This window comes from Callospermophilus lateralis, chromosome 5 (assembly GCF_048772815.1).
Source record: "Callospermophilus lateralis isolate mCalLat2 chromosome 5, mCalLat2.hap1, whole genome shotgun sequence".
NCBI lineage: Eukaryota > Metazoa > Chordata > Mammalia > Rodentia > Sciuridae > Callospermophilus > Callospermophilus lateralis.
Window position 1 is genome coordinate 66,303,525 of NC_135309.1, and position 26,264 is coordinate 66,329,788.

The 26,264-nt window shown below is 37.4% G+C and overlaps 1 protein-coding gene and 1 pseudogene across 1 annotated transcript in view; both read left to right on the forward strand.

Moving 5' to 3' along the window:
* The first annotated feature begins 1,630 nt into the window (after positions 1-1,630).
* LOC143400410 (peptidyl-prolyl cis-trans isomerase A pseudogene) lies at positions 1,631-20,663 on the forward strand (annotated as a pseudogene).
* A 4,020-nt stretch (positions 20,664-24,683) lies between these two features.
* Dpysl3 (dihydropyrimidinase like 3) overlaps positions 24,684-26,264 on the forward strand; it is a 106,460-nt gene continuing 104,879 nt past the window's right edge. Inside the window, exon 1 of the mRNA XM_076856751.2 lies at positions 24,684-25,132. Within this exon, the coding sequence (XP_076712866.1) occupies positions 24,752-25,132 (381 nt within the window). The 5' untranslated portion in view covers positions 24,684-24,751. The remainder of the gene's footprint in view (positions 25,133-26,264) is intronic.

Here is a 26,264-nt window from a genome sequence, read left to right on the forward strand (position 1 = left end):
TATCGCAACAAACACTAACCTGTGAATAATTATGCAACTATTAAGAATGATAATTATAAAGACTATGTAATAACACAGCAAGGTGGTGATAACATAATATTAAGTGGAAAAAAGGAAGACAAAATTGCATGCATTGTATGATTACACCTGGGTAAAAATCTATCTGTGTATACATTTTAGAATGGTTGCATTACAGCACTGGGATTACAGGAGTTGTTTTTTTTTTTTTTTTTTTTTTTTTTTATTACATCTGAGGCTGTTCTATCATCTAATTAAAAGCCACTCTAACAAAATATCAAAATAAAGAAATATTCCAGAAAAAAGTCTCATTTTTAAGCTTATACAAAGATTTCAGTTGAAGATAAACCATTAGGACAGTGACTCCTCTTTAGTTTGTATTTTTGAGGTATCTGTATCAATGATCTACTAGCATTTGGTAGATAAATTTTAAGGACATTGCTCTCAAAAAAGAGTCTCACTTAGTGAATGATGCTCATCCTCCTTAAATATTACTAGCCATCAAAAGGACTATTTATGGTTCACCATGACATAGAAGCATGTTTATATTACAAAGGTGAGTTTAAAAGGAAAGTAAAATATAATGTTGTATGATCACACTTTTTATATATTTGAAGAACTCATAACAGAAAAGAAACACATCAGAATATTAAGTTGAGTTGAGGAGAAGACAGTTGGATATTTTTCTCCTTCTATTTTTCCAATGTTTTGCAAAAAAGTTGATTTTTTTATAATGGAAAACTATATGCTTCAGTTTTGTTAAAAAAAAAAAAACTAAGAACCTACAATAAGAAGCAAAAGAAAGCAGCATTTTATTTTAGGATTCGGAGTGAAGGAAATTGTTCAGAGTTCCATGTCCCATCTCTACCTGCCTAGGATATGGGAAGTAGTAGGAAGTAGGAAAAAGATCATCCAAATTAAATGTAGTTCCCAAGTTCCTCAAAGCCAAATAGGCAGCTAATGTTTTAGGCCCTAGTGTTTTGGACAAAAGTCCCATTTCAAGAGAGTATACACTTTGTAAATTAAAATGCTGGCAGGCTTTCTTCTCAAAGAAGTCATTTGTTTTTGTTTTAAAATTTAGCACAACTTCAAAGATCTTACCAAACAAATTTAAAAGAAAATATTACAGTTGCATTTTCCCTTTTTTTAAATTTTGGTACCAGGTATTGAACTCACAACCATGCTTTTACCACTAAACCACATCTCTATTTCGTATTTTGAGACAGAGACTCACTAAATTGCTTAGGGCTTCACTAAGTTGTTGAGGGTTGGCCTCGAACTTGTTATCTTCCTGCCTCAGCCTCCAAGTCACCACCAGGCCCAGCTTGCTTCTTCTATTTGACACCAACAGTAATTAATTCTATTTATGAACTACTTGCACATCTCAGAAACTCCCAAACCTGCCTAGCCATCGGATCTCCATGAGAAACTTTTGAAAATAATAGATGTCTGGGCTTTCAGGAGATTATGACTCAGTAGACAAGGGATGAAGGTCTTCTCTGGTTTTTTTAAAGAAAGATCTGTAACCAGGCCAGAAAAACACTATCCTAGGATGACCAGCCACTCTGTGAGTTTCCTGGGCCTGCCCTGATTTTAGCTTTGAAAGTCCCACATGCCAGAAAATCCTTCAGTTGTGGGAAACCAGTACACTTGGTCATCCTACATCGTCTTCTCTGAAATTGTAACCAGACATCCACTTGAATCACCTGTCTGTGGTACAGACACAGAGAAATAAAGATGGGAAAGGATAAATACTTGTGGAGTGTACAAATCCTCTCTTTGTGAAGACTGAAACTATCAAAATAGTGACACTGGGAAAAGGATAATCCTTTCAATCTTCTTACTTCCTGAAAGTTCCTTTCCTATCAAGCATTTTATTTACAAGAACATGATAGAGTTTCCTAACTCTTATGACTCCATCCTAAAATGCCCCCTAGGAGAAGGCCAAAAGAATCACAATTTTACCTCAATACCCAGCCATCAAGGGTAAATATTGACTTTTTTCTTTCTTTTCAGTCTGTTAATGGTAAGGAAATAAATTTAAACATTAACAGGAGAGATTTCTTTAAAAACTTGGATTAGAATTAAAGTGTTTGGTCACTTGCTCTGTCTGTCGAAGTTGAACTTGGCCAGAACATAATCCTTGGGTCATATTGCCTTCTTAGTTCAATAGCAATACAGTTGGAATTATGAAATAAAGAGCTTTTGAGCATTAGCAATAGGATAAGTGATATTTCTTATTACTAGAGATTTCGTCCATTATGAGCAGCACACATTGAATTATGAGAAGTTACACGACTTTAAGCAAACCTGTTTTAAATGTATTGAAGAATAACTTTTTGCCATTTCTGAATCATGTCATAGTATGAAGGCAAAAGGTTACCAGTTACTTTTTTAAAATTTTTGTCCCAAATAAGGTTATATCATTTCACCTGTGAAAATAAAACTATTAATTTTACCTTTCTCAGCTCCAATAAAAAAAGAAATTATATAGAAAGCCTAAAAGTTATGATTTCATAGCAATTCTTTTGATGTTCATTCGCAGTACAGAATCTTGAATAAGGTTGGCTTAAAACTTTTTCATAGTTTTGGCTATGCTTTTAAAGTGCCTTGTTTACTTTAACTGCAGGCTTCCTAACCAGGATCAGAGAGCAAGCATTCTGTTGCTAAGTCAGCCTGTCATCCTAGCCAGAGCTGAGGAAAATCAAGGGATCGCAAGGCTTTGGAGAAAATGAGATGAGTATGATGCGGTCTGCTGGCTGTACTGTGCCACTTATGCTCTGGCTCTGGAGGCAACATACTTGTGTTCCAATTCAGGCTTTTTCCTTTCCAGCTCTACAGCCACAGGCAAGATATTTTAACTTGAAGCTTTAGACCCAATCTTTAACAAAGAGTCATGACTTGGTAGAGCCTTTGTATAGCTTAAGTGAAACAAGCAGAGACATGGCATGGTGTGGGAGTGAGTGGGGGGTCTGTGCTCCACAAGCTCTGGGTGCTGATGTCATTCTCTCTCTTCTTTCTCTGAGCTCCCTAGGACTGACTGGTTCTAGATGGACCACCTGATTGATTGTAACCTTAGGCCTTCCCAGATACCTTTTCACCTACAGGAAGAAGTGATCCTCAACCTTAGTACTGAGTCCTTACTGAACTTCGAGGAGCCCATCATATTTCCAATCTCTTCTTTCAGAGATGTCTTCTTTAGTCACCTCAACCACAGGCTGTCCTAATGCCCTGAATTTCCTCCTTTTTTTTTTTTGTAGGAACTGTTGTATAATAGGCATTTACCAAATAATCATTATGACTAATTTAAAACAATGTCATTCCTCAGACATAAAGAAGAATGAAATTAAGGCATTTGTCGATAAATGGATGGAGCTGGAGACTATCGTGCTAAGTGAAATAAGCCAGTCCCCCAAAATCAAAGGTCACATGTTCACTTTTCTATGCAGATGCTAGCACCCAATAATGGGGGAGTTAAGAATAGAAGTTCAGTGGATTAGACAAAGGGGAGTGAAGGGAATGGTGGGAGGATAGGAATAGGAAAGACAGAATGAATCAGACATAACTTTTCAATGTTCATAGATGAATACACAACCAGTGTAACTCCACATTATGTACAACCACAAAAATGGTGCCTGGCTTCTTTCACTTAGCAAAATGTTTCTGAAGTCTATCATGTCTTAAAGTATAGCATATAGGAACATTTTATTCTTTTTTACTGCTAAATGATAGTTTATTACATGAACATACTGGGATTGCTTGCCCATTCATTAGTTGATGGGCATGTTGGTTGTTTCTACTTTATACTCTTATAAATATTGCTGCTCTGAGCTTTCATATACCAGTTTTGTGTGGATGTCTTTTTTCATTTTTCTTGGGTATATACATCTAGGAAAGGAAGCACTGCTCATATGGTAATTCAGTGCCAAGTGACATTTCCCTCCCCAAATACTTGACTCCTCCTTCTAATAACCAACCTCTACATCTCCCTCCACTGCTGCATAATTTTTCCCTCTTTGGCTATTCTTGGTGGAATTGTCAATCAACTTATCTGGGCCTCCTCTTGCTAGGGAGTGAGCAGGTAACTCAAGTCCTACCAATCAGATGTGCTGTCCTGGGAATTTGACTCTGGCAGAAAGGCATCTAGGAAATGAGACAGAGTACATTCATCCCTATCCATTCGTTTTTTAGCATGTACGTATCAAAATGGTACTTTTGCTTTAGCTGTCTCTTCAAGGATTGAATTATATCCCAGTTTTTTCAATAAGTGCCTTGATTTTGTTTTGTCCTCATGCAGGTAAATGGTAGATATACTGTTTACCTTTAGCTGCACCTTGAACATTTTTTTTTTTGAATGAATGAAACAGAAGCCTCTTTGTTATCCCAAACTCATCTTTCTATGGATGCTATAATTTAATCACTTCAAAGCTTTCCTCCCCAACCCATCACCCCAGGAGGAAAAGGAAAAACACCCTCCATTATATGCCTTGATCCCCCAAAAGAAGGATTTCAAACAACTCCCCGAACATGCCCTGTGCCCCCAGGACAAAGATGCACATGCCAGAGCCACCAGCAATTGAACTTCTTTCTGGGTCAAATTATAATTAGAGGCTTTTTCATCGGTACGGTTTATGCATTTTCATGTATATAAAAAGAATGTAGTTAAAATAAATTAAGTGTTTGCATACCTTTATCCTGCATTAATCACAGAAGGGTTCTTCAAACACAGAGTTTGGGTCCTGAACCCCCTTCTTTCCTACTGTGAAAGACAAAATGAACAGAATGATTGAAAAGATGATTTTGCTGAGGCTAGTACAATAGAGAAAATGTTTATTAATGAAGAATATCTCAAAGAAAAGGAAGGGGCCTGTGGTTTTATGGAGGGAGTAGATAAGGGAATAATAGGCAGAGTGGAGTTGGACCTTTAACTGGAATCGAGTGGTCCTTTGTGATTAGTTCTTTCTAGAATCAGTAAAGCTGAGGAAATTTATTTTTGGGAGAAGAAGTCTTAGATAAAGTAAGATTTGTCCTCTGCCCCCCTCACCTTCTTTCTGCTTTCCATGCTCTGGTTCATTGAGGAAATATATACTGAGTGTCTCTTTCTATGCTGGGACAAGGGCTCTGGCCTTAAGATGAAGAGGCTGCTTGCTGTAAAGGCCCTGGTAGAAAGAGACAGAACTTGGTGTCCTGGGCCTGTACAGTCCCAGAAGCATGTGGCTTTGAGACAGACTCCTTTCCTCTTACTGCTCTTTCTTTTCATTTCTCATTCTTATCATTCACTTCCTCTTGTTCTTTTTGCCTCTGATCAACATGCCCCTCTCTTTAGACAGCACTTCATTTTCCTACTATCTCCCTGGTCAGCTTACATGTATTTTGCTCCAAAGAATTTTTCTAGTTATCAAACACAATATATAAGACTGCTTTGGGAGGATTTTATGGTACCTAACATACTCCATCCTATTCTTTGACATGATTTGCTTTTTATTATTTTTATGTAATGTGGCTTCTGAAAGCAACTTGAGGTTATCCTTTAGACTTTCTAGTATTTTGCGTTCTAGGCAAAATTCAATTATTTTGCCTCCCCTAAATGCCCTCATATAGAAATTCTAATCTGTTCCTAGCACTGGATAAATCTTTTTCCCTTTTTACGTTCTTTAACAATCTGCCTATTGAAAATATTTATAAATGTCTATATTGGTTTCATAGGATTTATTTTGTTCATATTTCTATCTACCAAGTACCTTTTATACCTATCAGGTTCAAATTATCCTCAGTTTACAGAGCAAGGAAGAAGAATAAGAGTGGTAGGGTGGAACTTGTGATTCAATGGAAGAACAATGTCTTGTCTAAAGCATTTGCTTCTAGTACCATCTAGATTTGATGAGAACTACAATTCTACAAGCTGTAAATAAATGATAGCAATGTCAAATAATTCTTGTCTATAGAAGTGGAAATTCCATTCAGGAGAGGCTCTAATGACTTCTATCCCCTACTGTGGAAGAATCCACTTTTGTTTCCATTTGCAAATTTATTTTCATATCTTGGCCCATAAATGATTTAAATATGTGTATGTGTGTATGTGTGTGTGTGTGTGTGTGTGTGTGTTTATTGGTTCTAACACATCTCTATTTCTTAAAACTGAGCTAATTAAAATCTTTAACAAATTTTTATTTTTATAGCTGTATAGGTCAGCTCTCAGTTACTCTAAAAGGTACCTGACAATGATCAACTTATAAAGAGTAAAGGTTTATTTTGGCTCACAGTGTTGGAGGTCCCAGTCCATGCTTAGTTGGCCTTGTTGCTTTTGGGCCTATGGCAAGGCAGTACATCATTGGGGGAGCAAATGGTAAAGCAAATCCATTGGCTTTACGGTTAGAAGAGAAAGAAAGCAGAGTTGAAGCCATAACCCTAATGACCTAAATACCTCCTGCCAGGCTTCACCACTTATAGGTTTTACAACCTCTTAATAGTGCTATGCTAGGGATTGAACCTTCACCACATATACCTTTGGAGGACACATTTGATCCAAACTTTATCAAGATCTTTATGAGACTTATGATTTTATCTATTTTGAAAATTATATTTTAACAAGGTTGAATTGCATTACATTGCTCAGATTTTCAAGGTGGAGTAAAGACAAGCCCCATAGGCATGAGTTCAATATAAATAGAATTTAGTATTAATCAGCTTTTCATCATTGTGACTGAAAGTTCTGACAAGAACAACTTAAAGGAGGAAAAATTTATTTGGACTCATGATTCCGCGGTTCAGTTGATGGTCAGCCAACTTCATGTCTCTGGGCCTAAGGTAAGGCAGAAGATCATGGTGTAAGTCATGGTAAAGGAAAGTAACTCAGGACATGGCGGCCAGAAAGTAGAAAAAGAACTCCACTCACCTTGAGAGAAGGAACAAAATATAAAACCCAAAGTCATGTCCACAGTGACCCACTTCCTCTAGCCACACCCTACCTGCCTACAGTTACCACTCAGTTAATCCATATAAGTGGATTAACCCACTGATTAGATCCTAACTCTTATAATCTAATAACTTCACCTCTGAAAACCCTTGCATTGTCTCACATGAGTTCTTTGGGGACACCTCATATTTTAAACCATAACAGTAGTTAACACTATAGAATCTGCAGTTAGATTCCCTAGGTTCAATACAATCATTTCCTCTTTGTTGCCTTGAGCAAGTTCCTTGTGCTTTTGGTGTCTTAGAGAAGATAGCGATGCTTTATTTTATTAATTTCTTGAAAGAAAAACATGAGTTCATCAAACAGTGCATGACATGTAGGAAGAGCTCCACAAGCACTATCTCTTTACATTATTACTCAGGAAGGAGACATGTTAATACATCTTGGAACCCATAAAATCTTAGCAGGTTAAAGTAGGAAAGCAAAATTTTACCAATTTCATGCTTCAGTATTCACTCATTATAGAAGAACATGCTAAACTGATAAATAGCAGAATCAAGTTTACTTGAGTATGATTTTGTGATATTGTCCCACTTTGCAAATAAAACATGAACATGTTAGTCCTAGAGCTTTCAAACCAAAGCCTTTATCTATTTCTCTAACTTTTAGATACCACTCTCCTACCCCCACTTCACCCCTATTCTCCCAGAATTTCTTACAAATCTCCTCTAGGCCCCAAATATAAGATGGGGCTGAGGCATCATTATTAGTAAAATTTCTGTCTCCAGAGACACATTTTTAGTGCACCAATTTAGAATTTATTTCTAGCCAATTCTGCTAATGAATTTTCTGAAAAATTGGGATCCTACATGACTTCACATTTTACCATCTACATTTTAGGCCAGATGATAGCAAGTCTCCTACGTGGACACCTCTGAGTAGATGTCTGAATGACAAATAGAGAAATTTAAAAAAGGATAAACAATCCAGAAAAGGAAGTGCTATACTGACCTGAGAAGCCAGATTGGGAGGAACAGTACTTATGTACACACTGAAACAGAATGCTTGCATGGTAATTTTTTGTTTTGTTGTTTTTTAGAGGGAAAGGGGTTTTTGTTTTGGTTTTAGTTTTTTTGTTTTTGTTTTTTGCTTTTATTTTCTCTATATCCAAACTAATAAAAGATTTTGATGTATAATTTCACTTTTGAATTGTCTGTTTTTCTATCATGTGCCCATATCAGAGGTAAAAGATGAAATCCACATACTTTTTTTTTTTAACATAACATCAAGTTTCTTATTTATGCATTCACAGTTTCTCTGAGCCCACAATAGGTAAATTTTTGAAGCACACGCATCTTAATAACTTCGTCTGGGGGCCTTTTCTTAGCTACATAAAAGGATTTGGGATTACCCCAAGTTTAAGACTCTCTGCTTCAGAGGATTTAAAAAGGGGAATCATTTTGTCATCTCTTCCAGTCAGTGGGCAATGGGGACATGCAAGTGAAGAATTGCTTCGACTCCCTTTGTTATATCTCTCCTCCAAGGCCAGCACTTGAAGTGCGAGTACTACAGGGAGAGAAAGAATGATACCAAGGAGCCACAAATGTACATGGTCTCTGCAATTTCACAGGACAACAAAGAGACCATTTATTGGAATTCTTGTCTTTTGAGTGACATAAGAAATATAGAGAAAATGGTTCATCTTTCTTTTGGAGAAACTAGTTTCAAGGTCAACTGATTAAGTGATGTGAACCAAGTTCATTCAAGTGTTGGATAATGTTCGGATTATGTAGAATGTTTGGAGGGATTTGTTCCCTGATGAGGCTGAAAAGTCACCACATTAAGGCTATCAGTGACTCATCTCAAAGGTCAGGGGGAGAAAACCTATTTTCCCCTCCCCCCAATATAGCATAAATGGTTGGATTCATTCTTCTGTTTTTAACCTGCTTCTGAATTGAATAGAGCAGAAGAAAAAAAAAGTTATTTATTGCCTAGTTTGGTTTTTCACTAAACAATAGATTCCTATTTAAAATACTTAAATCATTTATGTACTAAATATTTTAAGGAAGATATTTTGACTTGAAATTTTCAAATTTATAAACTTTTTAACTCTGAACAACTCAATCAAAATCTTTAGTGCTAGTCCCTGGGCATCATTATTTAAAAAAAAAAAAAAACTCTAGTGATTCAAATGTGAGTACCAGTAGTTAGACTCAGAAAGATCTCAATTTAATATCATTTTACTTTCTTAAAAACTATGTGGTCTCTATAATCCACTTCCAACTCAAAAGCTGTTTCCTTACCCATAAAATGAAGATATATAATATGCATTATATTAAGCTTCAATATATATGGAAAAATAAAAGAGAAAGGTACACTCTAAAAATTATGTTAATCCTTTTCCATCCTACAATAGACAGTTCCCCCACAAAGAGTTATAAAAGTGACAAATGTCTCATTACCATATTCAAATGTAATGAATTTCAAATAACTCAGTTTTTTTAGATGATTAATTCTGACCAAGCATCTTTTCCTCTTTGCTGAATGAATAATAATAATTAATTTACAGTAAGCAGGTGATTCACATTCTACTCACACTCAGATTTCCTGGCTAGAACCAGTGCGAGGATCAAGCTCTCTTAGCTGACTGCCTATTCATCCATGGGATTATTCTTCTTTACAAGCAGACCCAGCCACAGCAAGACTGAATTCACATCCAGCTGAGACAATTGTCCTCATCACCATGCATCTTCTGGGAATGTTCCCCAATCTCTGCCACATGTCGAATGTCTCCTTTTGTAATGATGCGAGCAACCCTTTTTTGTGTGTGCTTTCTCTGTGCCAGTCAATTTGTGCTAATGATTTTACATATATTACTGCATTTAGCCCCCACAACAGCTCTGTGAATGAAATACTATTATCTTCATTTTACAGATGAGGAAACAGGCTTAGAGAGTTTAAAAAACCTGCCCATGGGTACAGAGCTAATATTGAACATCTGGATTTGAATCCAAGTCTATCTGGCTCTTAACCATTGCATCAAATTCCTGTTTAACCTGTGTGACAAGGTAAGACCTATCTAGATTCTGCCCTTTGTTCTAGCTCTAATCAGAGAGCAAGTCCATTATGTATAGGCATTATACTTTTCCTTGAACCACCTCTTCTAGACTTTTAACACATACTTTTATTTGTTTGTTTGTTTGTTTGTTTTGAAATGCTGGAAATTGAACCCAGAGTCTCATGCTAAACAAGAGCTCTACCACTGAGTTACATCTCCAGTCCCATATTTTTACTTTTAAACTAATGAAATATTTAACATGTTCCAAGTTATTTGATTGTATTTACATACCTAAATGATGTCTATTCTTCATAGCTCCTCCTCTTCTTGTTTCTAGGATATTATTTTCTGTTAAAAACCAGCAAAGCAGTCTCTTGCCACTGGTCTTTTTGCATATAACCTTTTCTTCTGCAGAATGATTCTTCAATATCATTCTTCTTCTCCCTACTCATTCTTTAGAACATAGTTGTCTTTAACTCTGAAGATGGCATTATGTGTCCCATGTCTGGCTCATCCCTTTGGTAGTACCCATTAGGCTGTATTTTCATTTTCAATTTATTGGTTTATGTTTCCCAAGAGGCTGGGAGCTCCTATGCTGCAAAGATTCTTTTATCAGATGTACCTGGCAAAGTACCACACAGGGAAGATCCACAGGAAATTTTTTGCTTAAAAAAATAACATAATTAATTCCTATGTCCATAATTCACACTGAATTATCTAGGCTCACCACATGTGGTTTCAATCTCTGCATGGGTAGGGACTTGACATATGATTTGTCACATGATTTCAAATCCCTGCATCTGTGAAGTAGAACCAAGGTTGTCCCATAAAAAATGGCAAAGAACATTTAGACCTGTTTTACTTAATCAGTATCTTTCCCTTCTTCTCTTTTTCATTCATTGGTTTTCTGTGGGATAATGGACTTTGCAATTTGACAAAGAGAAAGATGTTAGTTATCCATTTGTTCCAGACTTAAAGCAGGAATAGGGGGAAATTGAACTAATTTGCTTGCTAACTTCAGTCTAGATTTTATGTTCTTCTTAACATATGGAATAATACAATTTTCATTCTGTGCAATTAATGTTAAAATTTAAAGCAATGCTGTTTGGGCTTAAAAAACAGTCAATCCAAGGCAGAATTCTATATCATAAGAACTCTGTATAGGATCCTTTGCCTGACGGTGAAGTTATGACCTCCCAAAAGAAGATCAAAACACACTCTTTAAAGAAAATCAGAGCATTCTAATGGAATTAGGAAAAAATCACAAACTTTGTGTTTTGCAATCAATATGAGGTTGTTATATTTAAAATAGAGACTTCTGAGAGTAATGAGGATTTGTTTGTTGAATGACCCGTCAATTCTGAGATTGTATTCAGGTGTGTGAACTGCACTTAAAAGAACCTGAAGGATGTGGTGCTGAAAGAACAGTTCCTATTGAAGATTTTTTCACCTACACCAACAAAGAATCTTCTCCAAGTTAGGATGTGTCAACAGCATCTAATATAAAAAAGTTTTATCAGAAAAGGTCTCACATCAGAGGCACCAGAGAACACATTTCAGAATACGGCTTGAGAAACACCTACAGCAGGGACCAATCTCAACACACAGATGTCTTGAATATGCTAAGACTCTTGGAATCTATTGTCTAGCTGCCTTCTAAAAGTTCTGTACCCACAAATACTCCCAAAAGTGACGGATGTAAGAGCCTACATTACTGCACACTCACCAAACAGAATATGCTATAGACTAAGGTTTTGCAAATTTTTGCTGTGAAGGGTCAGAGAGAAAATATTTTCAGTGCATTCTCTGTTGCAATTATTCTCCTCTGGTCTTGCAGCACAAAGTGACCATAGATAGTACACACACAAAAAAATAGGTGTTTGTGTTACAATAAAACTTTATTTCACTTGAAATTTGAATTTTACAATTTTTTTGTCATTAATTTTTAAATTTTGTCAAATATCTAAAAACATTAAAATTATTTTTATTTTGTGGGCCACAGAAAAACAGACGTGGGGATGGATTTGATCCCTGGGCTATAGTTTGCTGATGACTACTATCAAAGCCAAGTAAGCCGTAGTTGTAATCAGAGAGATAAGCCTCAAATCTTCCCCATGCATTTCCAATATTCCCTTTTTAAAAAATTTTAGGAAATGGAGAAATTTCTATTTCATCTTACCTTGCAAGGTCAAAGAGCAAGCTGGAAGCTTAGCCATGTGCATATAAAGTCTCCAGGTTTCAGCTATAGACCACTTCTTACCTTCATCACATAAATATCTGAGGCCAAATAGAGTTGAAAGGGGCTTCTGTGGTTGCAATAGCAGCAATAGATCAAGGTTGCCCAGCTGGAGCATCATCTTATCATGTCAAATAAGGCAAGAGTTTGTCACAGAAGGGTGGTCTCCAGTACTTCTTGGTTGATAGTCAATAAGAAAATGATGGGCAGATTTGCAAATTCAAACAACTAAATTCTGTCAACAGTCTATGAGCCTGGAAGACGACCACAAGACTCATCTCAGTGCTGTGTGACACCTTAATTTAGTTTGAGTAGGGGATACTGCTAACCTGTATTCAAATATCTGACCCATAGACACTGAGATAATAAATTGTGTTGTTTTAAGATACTAAATTCACAGTAATTTATTACACAAAACCAATATATCCTCAAACAGAGAGAATGGAAACTTTTCTTCAGATGCCCACATTTATTAATTAATCTTATATTTGATACCCTACCCCACCTCCAGTACTCTCCAGAAAGACAGACATTTGTTCATCTCCTCATGAGTCACAGCCTGAGGCTTTCTGTTTTACTGTTGAATCATTGGTTTTCCAACAATTGTTCTCCACCAGCAATGCTTGCCAAAAAGAGACCAAAAGCCTCCTTTAGAAACTCTCCCTTTCCCTGGTGGAAATCTGTCTTTAATTCTAAGCCTGCTTCCAAAAATTTACTGTACCCCATTCTGAGATTTAACTCTCCAACATTTTCTTAACCTCCTGAACTCACTTAGCAAGGGACTGGAAATGTATTTGCTGATAGCTGGAAGTGTTAATCACTGTCAGGAAAATTTGCACTGACAAAAGCATTGGTGTCCTAAGTTATAGAACACAGGTCTTTGAAATGATTTCAGACAGCAATATAAGGACAGGGAAATGTGAGCAGAGGGCCGAGGTAGAAATGATTTGTTACTACTAAGATCAAATTCTGTTATTCATGGCTACGGTTGAGCTTAGTATTGCAAAGCAGGTGAGACTCAGTGTATAATCACTTTCCTATGCATAATAGGAAAATTTCTTAGCTTTTATTCTGGTTCCCCACATCTGAGCCCTGTCTAATCTTCCTGAACCCATTCAGTATTACCCTCTAAGCACTGTGCTAGTCGGGCAGGATCATTCTCTCCTTTCCCAATATTTCTCACTCTGCCAGGAATGACTTCATCCATATTCCTCTGTCAAAATTTCATTCACTCTTCATTACATGTTTGCTTTCCAAATGCCTTTACTAATCTGTAGCCCAACGTTCCTCTTATGATGACACTTATTGCAATCTGAGCAGCATTAGATTTGAATACTTTTCTTATTTACTGTATTCATAAACTTCCATAATGTCTTCAATATACCCTGGAAAAAAGTAAATGCTCAATAAATATGTAATGAATTGAACTGATTTTTAAAAAATCATTTCCCTTTTGTTATTCCAGCAAAGTTCTCATCCTTTTTTTTTTTTTTTTTTTTTTTTTTTTAAAGAGAGAGTGAGGAGAGAGAGAGAAAGAGAGAGAATTTTATTTTTTTTTATTTCTTAGTTTTCGGCAGACACAACATCTTTGCTTGTATGTGGTGCTGAGGATTGAACCCGGGCCGCGCGCATACCAGACGGGCGCGCTACCGCGTGAGCCACACCCCCAGCCCTTCTCATCCTTTTTAAGCTAAGGGATTTGGATTATTTCAGGACAAAACTGAAAGCCAAATGTTCTCTCTGATACGTGAAAGCTAACACTTCAAGGGGATCAGGGAAGAATAGAAGTTCAGTGGATTAGACAAAGGAGAAGGTAGGAAAGGGAGGGGAGTAGAAATAGGAAAGAGAGTAGAATGAATTGGACATAACTTTCTATGTTCATATGTGAATACATGACCAATATAACTCCACTGCCGCAGTCCGGCTGCAGCAAACTAACGGGGGGGTGTGTGTGTGTGTGTGTGTGTGTGTGTGTGACAAACAACTTGTGTAGATTGATACAGCAGGAGTAGGAACCATTTATTGTAAGACAACAGAGGTATTTATACATTCCACACAGCTTATCTAATTAACATAAACTAGATACAGCAGTCAACCAATAAGGAAACTCCACACTTAATGGCTCACTGGAGTTACTTCACAAACCACTCCCTCTGGCAAAATGCCAGGCGCCATCCAGACTTGTTTACAGACTCTAACATTCCACATCATGTACAACTGCAAGAATGTGATATAATTAGAAAAAGGTATGCTCCATGTGTGTAAAATATGTCAAAATACACCATGGTGTCATGTATCCTAAAAGAACAAACAAACAAACAAAATGCCCAAGCCAGATACAATGTAGCTTGCCTGTAATCCCAGCAGCTCCAGAGGCTGAGGCAGGAGGCTCACAAGTTCAAAGACAACCTCAGCAGTTTAGCAAGATCCTGTCTCAAAAAAAAAAAAAAAGGGCTGGTATATGGGTCAGTTGTTATGAGTTCCTGGATTCAATCCCTAGTACCCTCCCCCTGCAAAAAGTCACAAAAAAACATGTTCATTGGATACAAAAAATGTATGAATAAGGCTAATCTAAAACTTAACAGTTTTCTCTTTACAAGAACAAATTTCCAAGTGGTTTTCTTAGAAATGATCCAATTTTTTTCAATTATTTTAGATATCATTCAATGTCTTATCCTTTTTACCAAAGGTTAAAAAAAAAAAAAATAAGCAAAACTTATTTTCTTCTTTGAGGTGCTGGGAAATCAAACCTAGAACCTTTTACATGCTAGGCAAATGTTGTACCATTGAGCTACATCTCCAGTTCACGCCAATTTAATTTTTTAATTTAAAAAAAATTTATTTGCCCTTTTTAGTATGCATGACACTGTAGTGTATTTTGATGTGTTATATATATATGGGGTATAAATTTCCATTATTATAGTTGTATATGATGTAGAGTTACACTGGTCATGTATTCATATATGAACATAGGAAAATTATGTCCCATTCATTCCACTGTCTTTCTTATTCCCACCTCGGCTTCCCTACATTTCCCCTTTGTCCAATCCAGTGAACTTCTATTCTTTCCCCTGCCCCTGCCTTATTATGTGCTAGCATCTGCATATCAGAGAAAATATTCAGCCATTGCATTTGGGGATTGACTTATTTCACTTGGCAAGATAGTCTCCAGTCCCAGACCCTTTTATTTTTTTATTTTGAGACAGGGTCTCACTAAGGTGTTTAAGGCCTCCCTAAGTTGCTGAGGCTGGCCTTGCATTTGAAGTCTTCCTGCCTCAGCCTCCCAAGTAGCGGGAATTACTGGTGTTTGCCAAGACAGTCAGCACAAATTTAATTTTTATATCACGAGGAATACACAATTTTGGAAAGTTGTCATTCAAATAAAAGTAGATATGTCTTTCTTAAGGGAAATTTTCATTTATATCTTTTCCTGAATTAAAGATATCTTAATTTACAGTTGCAAACCTTACTGGTTATAAAAATCCAAATGGTGAAATCAATCATCATTACATGATTTATGTTTATATTTTAATTAGCTATTATTAGGTGTCTAAGTATTAAATTTCTAGTCAATGACAATAGTTTTATTTATAGCAATGAGTAACCCAGCTAACAATATTATACCCTTGTTTTGTGCAAGGTTTACATCCACAAGATTTACTGAAATATTATATATACATTTTATAAATCCTACCTACCTCTTCTTTTAAAATACTTTTTTAGTTGTCAATGTACCTTTATTTTATTTATATGTGATGTTGAAAATTGAACCAGTGCCTCACACATGCTAGGCAAGCACTCTACTACTGAGCCACAACCCCAGCCCCTACTTATTTCTTAAGTCACTTAATATTTTTAGGTTGAGAATTATTTTTTAATTAAAATAGAATAAAGTTTATTGTATTAAAAATAAAATATTTTCCAGATAAATAATCAGTGATCATTTTTGCCTAGTCTTTAGCTTCTGATTTTGTACTGAAAACCCCTCCTAACATATTTTCAATAGATGTATGACTAAAAGAATTTTAAATGAGTCTGTTCATCCTGATATGCCATAATGATGCCTACATCTGATCAATCAGCCTTATTGCAAAAGACTGCAATACATATTTTTGTAGATGTGACTTTTAGGCTCAAAATTCCTTTCTGGTACAACTAATAATTTAATAGTATATTATTTGAATGAATAGTTACATTGATATTTTTGATAAGAAAGAAATGATTTAGCAAATTAATGTCCTACTTTAAATATGAAAACAATTCTTAGTGACCAGAAAACATTAAGAATTAAATGAATTGTTAAACATCACAATATTAAAGCTGAATAAATTTTAATATGATCTCTGTTTAAAAAATGAATATTTAAGAACACTTTCTACCTTAAAATTTTAGTGTATGTTTATATAATAAGGTTCATATATGCATTTGATTATATCTTTGATCTAAGTATACTTTCAAGGGCAAATGTCTAAGAGTTTTATGATTAGAATGGAAAGTAATCTGGTTTGGTTTCCCAAAATATATTTATCACTTTGGTCATACCTAAGACTGATTAATAATCAGTAGCTACACACTATATTCTGTTCTACCACTGAAAAACAAAAATTACAGATAACATTAACTCAACAGATGTTTATTGTTTTACTTATTAGATAAAGAAATTGGGGCCACTCTCCAAAGACAATAAAACAGTAACATTGTACAGAACAATTGCAACTTAGCAGGAAACTTCTCAATTTATTTTTCACTGATTTTTTTTTTCCAATTTGATGATGAAGGAACCAAATAAAGTTTATGTAATTCCTCCAAATTCACTCATCCAGTAGTGCACCCAGAATTGTGATCCAGATTTTCTGACCTCAAGTTTCATGCTTTTTAAAAAGTCATATCACACATCACATAAATGCTGTGATATATCTTTGTAAGACATGAAAATTGTGTCTAGATGTTTAGACTACTTGTCTGCATTTGTTTTTCTTCATGTTCCCAGTATGAATGATGAAAGCTGGGAAATGTATAGGGGAGCCTGTTTCCTACCCATTCATCTTAATTATGACAGAACTAGAGGAAAAAACATTCCAGGGAACTGCCTAGACAAGGCATTATTTATTAACAGAAATATGAAATCAGACAGAAGTACTGTGGTGAGAGGGCATAACCAATGCATTTATGTTTTCTGAACCTACACATAACATAAAATTCTCAGTGAAGGAATTATTCACCATTTTTTAAATGATTCACCATTTTTTAAGTTTTTTCTCCCATATCTTTATTGTCTGTCATTCTTATAGTCACCTGTTTTTTGCTGCTTGTGTTTGAGCCTGGATGTACCCTAATTTGGGGAGCCAGCGAGTTTCTCTCTGAATTCAAAGAAGCTCTCCTTTCTGACGGTTCTATTGTTTGACTACTTTTCTTTAAGTATGACTTATTTTAGGCTCCAGGAAATATGAAAAATGAAGGTTGCCTTTTTGAATGTTATATGTAACTCTCATGTCCAGGTTCCTTGAGCTTCCCCAAAGTATGATAAAAGAAAACATGTCCCCAGTAAACCTAATGTTATTGTTGCAAGCCTCAGTGTTCTAGGAGGGAGAGACTTCTCTACACCATACCTGGCCAAAGATGATACTCAAAAGCAAATAAACTCAGATACAGTGATTAAGTGGATAAAGAAAACAAGTTTAAAAATTCTAATTAAGGGATCAGCTTCCATGAGAGAGCAGACTAAAGGAAAATATCAGCTATCAATATAAGTTCTTTTTTTTATAGAAAGTGAGAGAGAAGAGGAGAGACAGAACAGCTAAGGGATGCCTAAGGTGCATGAATTCTGTAATGTTTCGTTTCTTAAAAACATATGAGCAAAATACTATGAAAAGTTAGCATTTATAGATCCTAGACAGTGAGTACACAGACTAAATTACTCTCTGCCTTTCCATATTTTTAAATTTTCATTGAAAAGGAAGGAAGGAAGGAAGGAAGGGGGGCAAAGAAGGGGGAGAGAGATAAACAAGAGATTCACTGTTATTTTTATCTTTGAAGAATAAAAGCTAAAAGAATCATTTTGTTTCAAGTAATCAGAACAAAATTGTTATAATAATATTGTAAGCCCAATGGAATTGTTTTGTAAAACAGACAAAAAATATGAAGAGGAACTGGAAAAATAAACAAAATAAGCACATTTTTTCAAAAGCTTGGAAACATTGTGAATTATTGTGAGCCATTTTGACTGGCAAAGAGGTTGGACAGGTTTTTGGTTTGGGTTTTTTCTCCCCCATTACCTCCTGTAACTCAATTTACTGTCTGACTTGTTCTTAGAGATCTTCATTTAAGAGATTTAATTGCATCTGTGAGCAAGGAAAGTAGAGCATTAAAGCATTTGAAGTGAGTATCTTTTTTATGATATTGCTCAGCAACTACTTTAACATTTGTCTCCTTCCCACTTAAGGCAAAAGGAAATTCTGTTTGGAACTGGCTCTCAAATATTCGAGAATGATAAAATCAAAGAGACACACTCAGCGTAGAACATTGGAAAGAAAACCCCACCACTCCCCACTAGGAAGGTGATTATGTCATGTCCTATTAACTAATCCTTTGGTGGAAAGGATTTACCTCGAGGACATTTGTAAGCCCTCATTTCACATCCTCGTCATAATGGCCCTTCCCCACTCAGCTGTCCAACTGCTGATGTGTTCTGCATGAGGTAGTGACTCAACTCGGATGAGGGAACTAATTTTATTTTTATTTTTTATTTTGAATAATAGGTCTTTTTGATACAGCAGGGAGATAACAGTTTGGTTCAATAATTCTTCATCAGCAATTTTTACCAGATTCAATCAATTTTTTTTTTATCTAAAATAGCAACTTAGACACACATTTGGAAAGAATAATGTTTGTGATTATAAAAGTAAACTCATACTTAATATTTTGAAAATGGATGGAATCAAAGAGCATCACATGAGGTAAAATAAGCCAGACTCAGAATCTCAGTGTCTCATGTTTTCTCTACTATGTGGAAGTTAGGGGGACAAAAAACATTAAAAAGGGATCTCATGAAAGTAAAGGGGAGACTATTAGGGTACAGGAAGGGAATTAGAGGAAGGCGGGGGGAAGGGAAAGGGAAGGTACTGGGTAGTGAAATTGTTATAAGCATGTACAAATATGCTACAATGAAACCCACTATTTTGTACAATTAATATGCATCAATAAAATATCTATTAGGGAATTTTAGGAAAACATAAACGCACATAAAGGAAGAAACAAAGATTTACAATTTTCCTATGACTTATACTCTACTAATTCAGTATTTTGATACATATTCTTGTATGTTTTTTCCTTTACATGTGTATATTCATAAAAGAGCAGGGATTTTTTTCTGCATGTGCAATTAGGATTACTGAAAATATTTTATAATCTAGTTTTACATCTATTTGGAAAATACCTTGTTTTATTTTTTTAATTAAGTCTTCGGTCACCAAATATTGAGACAAAACTCAGTGGCAATCTGTCAGGAAAATTCAAAGGTTATAATGAAAATATACGGAAGACAGCAGTCATTTTTAACGTCTATCCCAAACAATATTATAGTCCGTATCAATTTGCTCATAAAATTCTGCCAAATTAAAATTATAGAACATAGTCAAGCTCATTGCAAACTCTGTGTGAGATTAATGATGTATATATACCCTGAGGAAATTGGAACTAAGGTTTATTGAGTCCCTACTCTGTGTCAGGCAAACGGTTGTCCATTTTTAAAACATTGTTTCATATATCTATGGGTGAAAAACAAGGCTTCAAACTTTGAGGTCCATGAAATGGGGAAAAAAGATGATGCGGGTTCAAATTCCTGTAATCCAAGGAAGGAAAACAAAAAGGACGAGTTATGATTAGAAATATTTAAATTAACTGTTAAGACTTTGCAGAAGCCACTGTCACCTGGAGCTGCTGGTTGCCAGGGGTCACATTCCTCAACATAGCTGTCAACAGCGGGCCCTTAGGCCACCAGCTGCTTCAAGCTGTTAGCAGACCAAGTTCTAAAGGCATCAGACCATTTTTGTGCTCTGAGCACTGAAGACAAAGGATTAGGCCATAAGTTTTCCTGGTTTTGCAGAATTATTCAAGTACATTTATATTCTGGGATAGTGACTTCACACGCCATAATGGCATTGGAAGTCCATCTATGAGAAGAAGAAATTTGAGGATTAGAACTTCATTCTGAAATATATAGGTCCTGGCATCTTGTTCATGGCAAATGTTAGGCTGAGCACAAATGGTTCTCATTTTTTATCTGTACTGCCAGAACTCAGTAGTTGGATGGCAGGCAGGTGATCTTTAGGATTGAGGAAAATGGCGTGGCTGTGATGGAAGTCATGGTGGACTTTGGGTCTAGGAATGGCAAGACCAGCAACAAGGTCATCATAGATGACTGTGGAAAACTCTAGTACATCTAATTCATTTTTTATCTCAAACAATAGACCTTCTGTAGCTCAGGAGAACACCTCTTACCCTACCTGCTTGCGATATTCTATAATGTTTGTGTTTTTGCTACAGTTGTGCTTTAGTTTCCAAATTTTCCTTATTCCTCTTCATATCTAGCTGGATTGTAGAGTTAAGTTTATGATTATGAAATAGAAATGAAGTGACAAAAATAAATTCACCGTTGAGTCAAGGTAAACTGTATAACTCCTCTATTTCCCTCTTATTTTGAAGATGGCAGCATGACCTTAGTGAATATTAAAATTTTAGCCTCTGATGGGTCAATTTTTTTGCCTCATAAAAATGCAGTGTAATTTATTTTTACATAAAATACATTCTGTGTGCTGGCATATCAAGATAGCCTGGTGCCACTGCTTACTGTCTAGGATTCTCTGCTTCCGCTGATCTATAGGTAATAGAAGATGCCTCCGGAATACATTTTCCTAAAGTTATCATCGGATATGCTCTGGGCTTCCATCACAAGTCATCTCAATGCAAAGTGGCATGTGATTTACTGCAGAGTTACAGGAAATGCAAATTTGATCTGGCATGTGACAAGTTGAAAACTCTTTTTGCTGCCTACGTTACAGAAATAGTTTGCTGTTTGAGCATTGTTTTATGAAATACCTTCCTGGCTAGTCTCAGTTAAGGAATCTATAGGCATACTGTTGCTCTTGTGCTTGTGAGTGATACCTTTATTCTCAAACTTAAGTAATTTACATGACAAAATTGCTGTGTGTTTGTGAGATTAATACCTTTGAGAGTGTTAGGATATTTCTTTATATGAGTGTTTGTCTTAAACTTAGCTTCTACCTAAGAACAACTTAAGTGCTTATTTTATTGGTTAACATGTTACCTTTGGTCTTCCCATGTATCATTTCTCTAGATTTTCATGAAAGAGCTATCAGAGCTCTGAACACAGGCTCTGATCAGAAAGTAGAAGGTTTGAATTTCAATTTGAAGTGCTAACTGTGCTACTTTGAACAAGGGACTTCACTGGTCTAGGCCTTGTTTTCTCCACTGGTTTAAAAAAAGGAAGGGGAATAATCATTACACTTTATGGAGTCCTGATGAAAATTAAGTGGATGCATATAAAATTCTTTGCACAATGCCTTGCTCAGAGAATGAAGTCCTTAATAAACCTGTTTGGTAGGTAAGGCAAATACAAAGAAGAAAGATAAATAAATTAAGTCACATGCCTAAGGCCACATACTTGCAGAACTAGGGTGAGATGAGCCATTCTTATTTCAGTCTTTTTTTGTAATAGGCTGCTTTGCTTTCTTAATTAGTCATATATGTGAATATGCAATAATTGACTTTTAAATGTGATGTTTTGTCAACAAATATAATTGTTGGGCATAGCTATAGCATCATATAGAGAGTAGTGAGATAATGGAGCTGCTCCTCTAACAACAAAACTGGTTGTGTATCCCATACACCCACTTACAATAGTACATACATGCATGCACCGACATTCAGAATAGGCCCTTTCAAGGAACTGTTAGACCCTTTATACATATTTCATTTAGGTTACGACTCTGCCAAAAGTTGGGCTTCCTTGTTTATAAAAAGGAATAATAGTACATGATCTGCAGAATTATAAAAGCTAGTAAACAGACTGCATGGTATGCCCTTTACACAGAGTCAGACACTCCTAAATTCTTGATATATCTTAGCTAATTATCTTATTTTCTTCATAGCCTTTTATAGCTCTATGAATCTCTGCCTTGATTTTTTTCTCTTCATTTGTTTCCCCCCACTAGAATTATGTTCCACAGAGGAGAGGACCTGCAACAGCACTGGACACAAAGCAAGTGTCCTCCTACAAGCCTATAATTAGTTAATGACTGGAGAAGAAGTCAGTAGCAATTGAAAAGGTGAAGGAAACCATCTATGTCATCACAGATGGAGGAAATGAGCTATATTACCATTTTCAAGTGAAATTCTAGGTTTATCACTAATCAGCATTTGTTTAAAAGGAGAAGCTTCCCAGAGGAAGTGAGCGCAAGAAATAATAAATAATTTTGATAGAGTGCAGGCTGGTTAGTGAATGCTTTTTTTCTCTTCACTGTGGATAGGTATAACTTTTGTCAATGCACGTGTCTGCTCTGAGTCCAGGTTGACTTCCATGTTCCAAATCTTTGTGGCTGTCACAGGGATTCAATGTTATAATTCCTAGTGTCCTTGTCTCACTCCAAAACTGGAATCTAGAATTTCAGGTCATCAAACTCAGCTCAGATGCCTTCAAAGACTGTGCCTATATGCACAGAGAAATGAGTTAGTATATATGAAAGAATTACAATTGCGATTGGCACATTATCAACAGCTTCTTAAATGTTCCTTGTTGTTATCATTCATTTATTAAAAAAAATGTATTGAGTACCTGTTATGTGCCTGAATATGTCCTATTCACAAGATATATAAAGGTAAACTAAACAGACCAGATCGCTGCCTTTGTGGAGCTTAGAAGAATGGGGGGAGTTGGATTCAGGGAATGAAGTCAGAAAATAAACCCTGAATGATGGTGCTTAGATGGATGGCTACAACTACACTCTTGGTGGTCAGACCTCATCTGCCTTGTTTAACACTGTTGTTCCAGTATTTCGTGAAGAGCAAATGGGCCAATGAATCACTCGTTTCTTGTTGGCTGAATAAACAAATGAATGCATACATTTTTGAGAGGAGATTCAGTTAAATTTGGGCAGCAAAGATTCTGGGCTTAAGCTATATGCACTGATATGATTCAAGTTTTTCAAGTCTGTGGATTCTGTGTTTATGTGGCAACAACTGGGTCAGACAGAGCACATATGGGTAGACATGAGGATGGGAATGAGATCATGAGAGCATGTATGCACATAAGTCTTTGTATGAGTGAGGTAACATGGAACGCAAAGTTCTTTGGTTGTGCATTTTTTGAAGTAAATGTAATTTGTGTGTGAACCAAGTGTAAGGTTCTAAAGGAGGTAAACCTGGGCTTGAGTCTCTGTGTGAGGTATAAGCCTGTAGTTTGTTGTATGATGGACAGATCATTTTGCAATTCAAAATCCATGCAGGTATGCATGTCTGTGATCTATAGTGTAATTTTGTGAGGCAAATTAAGGTTGGGTAAAAAGCACACTCTAGGATAGTATGTATGAGGTAGGAATGGGTTTATGTGAGTCAATTCTGGGTTTTTGTGAATGTCAATGAAGAAAGATGGTCTTCCCTTCTTCTGTGTGTGGGTTTTTAAAAAATATTTATTTATGTTTTTAGATATGTTGTATTGTGTATGTGTAATTCAATTCAGAAATTTATCATATGAAGGTGCAGGTTTTCGAGGCAGATTCTGGAACTAGTGTAATTGTGAGACAATTCAAAATCAGAATAAGGCCATCTGGGGTTGTGGGTAAGACTGTGAGTCTGTTCTAAATCCGAATTTGTATGTGCTTGTTGTAAATCAGGACTTGTCTTTGAGATGAACACACCTGAGTCAGTTTGGATTTTGTGCATGAGAGAGTCAAAAAGATTGGTGTTTGGGAGGCAAACTCGGGAGCTAATGCGGGGAAAACAGAGTTAGTTTATGTGCATATGGGAGTAAGTTCTCCTAGTGTGAGCATTTTTAAGACATCTGAATTGAGTCTAAGTATGAAACAAGTCTGGAGCTTCTTGCGTGAGGGGGGAGTGTGTGTGTGTGTGTGTGTGTGTGTACGTGCGCGCGGCGCGCCAAGTTTGGATTTGTGTTTGTGATGGGCACCAACGCTGCGCCAGCCCGCGAGCCCACGTTAAGGCTGGGGGTGCCTGGGGAGGTGCAGCAGGCGGTTTCCTCCCGGCGGGCGGGCGAGAGGTCCCCCGGGCGAACGAGGGAGCTCCGGGCCCCTGCGCCGCTCGCACGCTCGCTGGCTGGCTGGCTGGCTCGCTGGGGACAGACAGGAATCGGAGCAGCACTGCCGCCTCTGGCGCGAAGGCTCAGGCGCCTCCTCCCGCTCCAGTCACTGTGGCTGGGTGCACGCTGCCGCCGGCTGCCCTTTTCCGTCTCTGGGGAAGAAAACCAGCGGGCCGCTGTCGCGCTTGAACCATGGCCTCCGGACGACGAGGCTGGGACAGCTCCCACGAGGATGATCTGCCCGTGTACCTGGCTAGACCGGGAACCACCGACCAGGTCCCACGGCAGAAGTACGGAGGCATGTTCTGCAACGTGGAGGGAGCCTTCGAGAGCAAGACGCTGGATTTCGATGCCCTGAGCGTGGGGCAGCGAGGCGCAAAGACTCCCCGGAGCAGCCAGGGCAGCGGCCGCGGCTCAGGGACCCGGCCCGGGGTCGAGGGGGACACCCCACGCAGAGTCCAAGCCCGGGAGGAGAGCAGTGAGCCCGCGCCCGAGTCGCCCGAGCCCGCCGGGGTGGAGATCCTGAGCGCCACAGGCAAGGAGGTGTTGCAGAACCTTGATCCGGAGGACAAGGTAAAGGGGCCCAGTTCCCTTCTCTGCCTGCCCTGTCCCCTTCTCCAGTTCTGGCCGCCATGGCCGGGGCGCAACTTTCTCGCGCTCACTTTCCAAGGGGATGGGCGACTAGAGGGAGGAAAAGGGCATCCTGTGCTGAGCACATCTTGACCTTCTAGTCCAGTCCCTGGGTTCGCACGTGCAGCATCTTCGTATGCTCACTATCAGGGTCCCAGCCCCCCTGCCCGGCTCTGCTTCCCTACCCCTGCTTCCCCGCTGGACCGCTGGGCCATTAGTTCTGGGTGGGTGTGTCAGCCCAGTTAGCCTGGGCAGTCTTGGAGATTTCAGACCTTCTCTCTCTCTGAGTAACCAACAGCACAACTGTCTTGGCCCACTCTGGTCCCAAATTAAATCTCAACCCAGGTCTTTAGGGCAGAGGGCAAACTGATTCTAGGAAATGGGGTCATCTCCATAGTGCCCGGATGAAAGTACAGGATGGGCGGTCTCCCCTTTCACTGTTCAAACATCAGCTCTGTGCCTGAAACTTTTGGGTGTGGAGCCACTAAACACTCGAATCTTTTTGCCCCGCTTCTGTCATAGCAGGTTTCACATCTGTTTTGTAAAGAGTATATTTGTACACAGCTTGGCACAAGACTGGGTATCACAGGGATCCAGCTGTCTCTGCAAGAATATTATTGTATTTTTTAAAATAGAAGAGGGTATTAAGGGTGCACGAGCTGTAAATTCCCTGCTGCTTTTACACGTGCTAAAGCCAATTTCTTCTGTATGTATTTTAGAGACATTCGTGCCATACCAAACTGATGGGAAGGATGGCATTGATCAGTATGCCCTGATTTTTGTGACTATTTCATAGAAAATCAGAGCCATGGTTCAGAAAATTCAGGGCCTAGGCAGGGCTGAAGGATTCAAAGTTAAAACTGACACTTTTGAATTGAAGAACAATAGTCATCAGATGCCCTTACCAGTGTCTAGGTAATGGCTGCAAAATCCATCCACATATATTATTCTGCTTTAATACAATCATGAATAATAAACCTGAAATGGAAATGTCTGCCTCAGAACAATTACAGTTAATGCTTATCCAGTTCTTAGTTGTTTTTCCATTAAAAGACAGTGAGCCAGTGAAAGGATA